This window comes from Galeopterus variegatus, unplaced genomic scaffold (genome assembly GCF_000696425.1).
Source record: "Galeopterus variegatus unplaced genomic scaffold, G_variegatus-3.0.2 Scaffold1110, whole genome shotgun sequence".
Lineage (NCBI taxonomy): Eukaryota > Metazoa > Chordata > Mammalia > Dermoptera > Cynocephalidae > Galeopterus > Galeopterus variegatus.
In genome coordinates, this window is record NW_007727221.1 from 21405 (window position 1) to 22529 (window position 1125).

The 1125-nt window shown below is 36.2% G+C and overlaps 1 protein-coding gene across 1 annotated transcript in view; it reads left to right on the plus strand.

The window, feature by feature from the left end:
* Window positions 1-1125, plus strand: part of CFAP44 (cilia and flagella associated protein 44) — a 139754-nt gene that overhangs the window by 16133 nt on the left and 122496 nt on the right. The window contains exon 6 of the mRNA XM_008574819.1: window positions 62-278. Coding sequence (XP_008573041.1) covers window positions 62-278 — 217 coding nt within the window. The remainder of the gene's footprint in view (window positions 1-61; window positions 279-1125) is intronic.

The following is a 1125-nucleotide window of genomic DNA, read 5'->3' on the forward strand; positions in this document are numbered from 1 at the left end:
AAAAAAAAAAAAAAGAAAGAAATATTGCCTTCATTTAATAGGCTTCCATTTATCCTTCCAGATGGGACTGAGAGGGGATATGCTTACGTGGACTTTAACTACAGAGGTAATTTGCTAGCTTCAGTTGGTAGCAACCCTGATTACACACTGACCATCTGGAACTGGAAAGAAGAGCAACCCATACTGAGGACAAAAGCTTTTTCTCAGGAAGTTTTTAAGGTTACTTTCAATCCAGAAGATGAAGAGCAGCTTACCACATCGGGTACAGGCCACATCAAGTAGGTTGGGTGACCCAGGGAGGTACTAACAAGTATCTTAAGGGTATCTTCTAATAGGATCTAGGAGCTGAAGACATTTTTGCTGTTGTTGTTCACATGAGAATGATTTTAAAATGTGTTATTTTAAAAACTAAGTAGTCATGCACCTTTAAAAATTAGATACATGAGATTTTATTTCTGAAGACAGCATAGATTTTTAAAAAGGCTTTTAAATTTATCCTGTTGTCTTGTCATAGGCTTCACCTCCTAAGAGAGTTTGTATAGTGTCTCAATGACTAACACCTGCATGGTGTTTCCAAATTTATATTGAGCTTTTACATTACTATTAAATTTCTTGTTTGTAGCAACTCAGTCTTCATCTGTAAAACAAGAATTATCACAGTATCATTCCTGACAAGGGATCTTCAGTACTAAATGTTGGCAGAGCCTACTCTTGATCTCAGGTCTCTGGGTCATACCCTGGTCTATGTCCAGGGTGGAATGATTTTGTCCTTCTCTATCTTTGTTCTACCCTGTCTCATACCTTTGTTTAATAACCTTCCACCACTACCCTAGAGCTGCCCATAACTTGATTCCCAATGTCGCTTTAAGAGAAAGACATTTTTACCTACCTTAAATTTCTCTTGTCCTAATTTAAATGTGGAATTTTTATTATTTACTCATTAGAAATACAGTATCACTGAGCAGATTTTTAAATGTAATCTTGGGGGAATTCTCAAGTAACCCTCTGCTAGCTATAGGATAAAATTTTCCAATTCCTTACATTTTTCTATCATTTAGTAAAGTGCATTTTTTTTTTTTTTTGTCTTTTGTCTTTTTCCGTGTCCGGCAATGGATCGCAACCCTC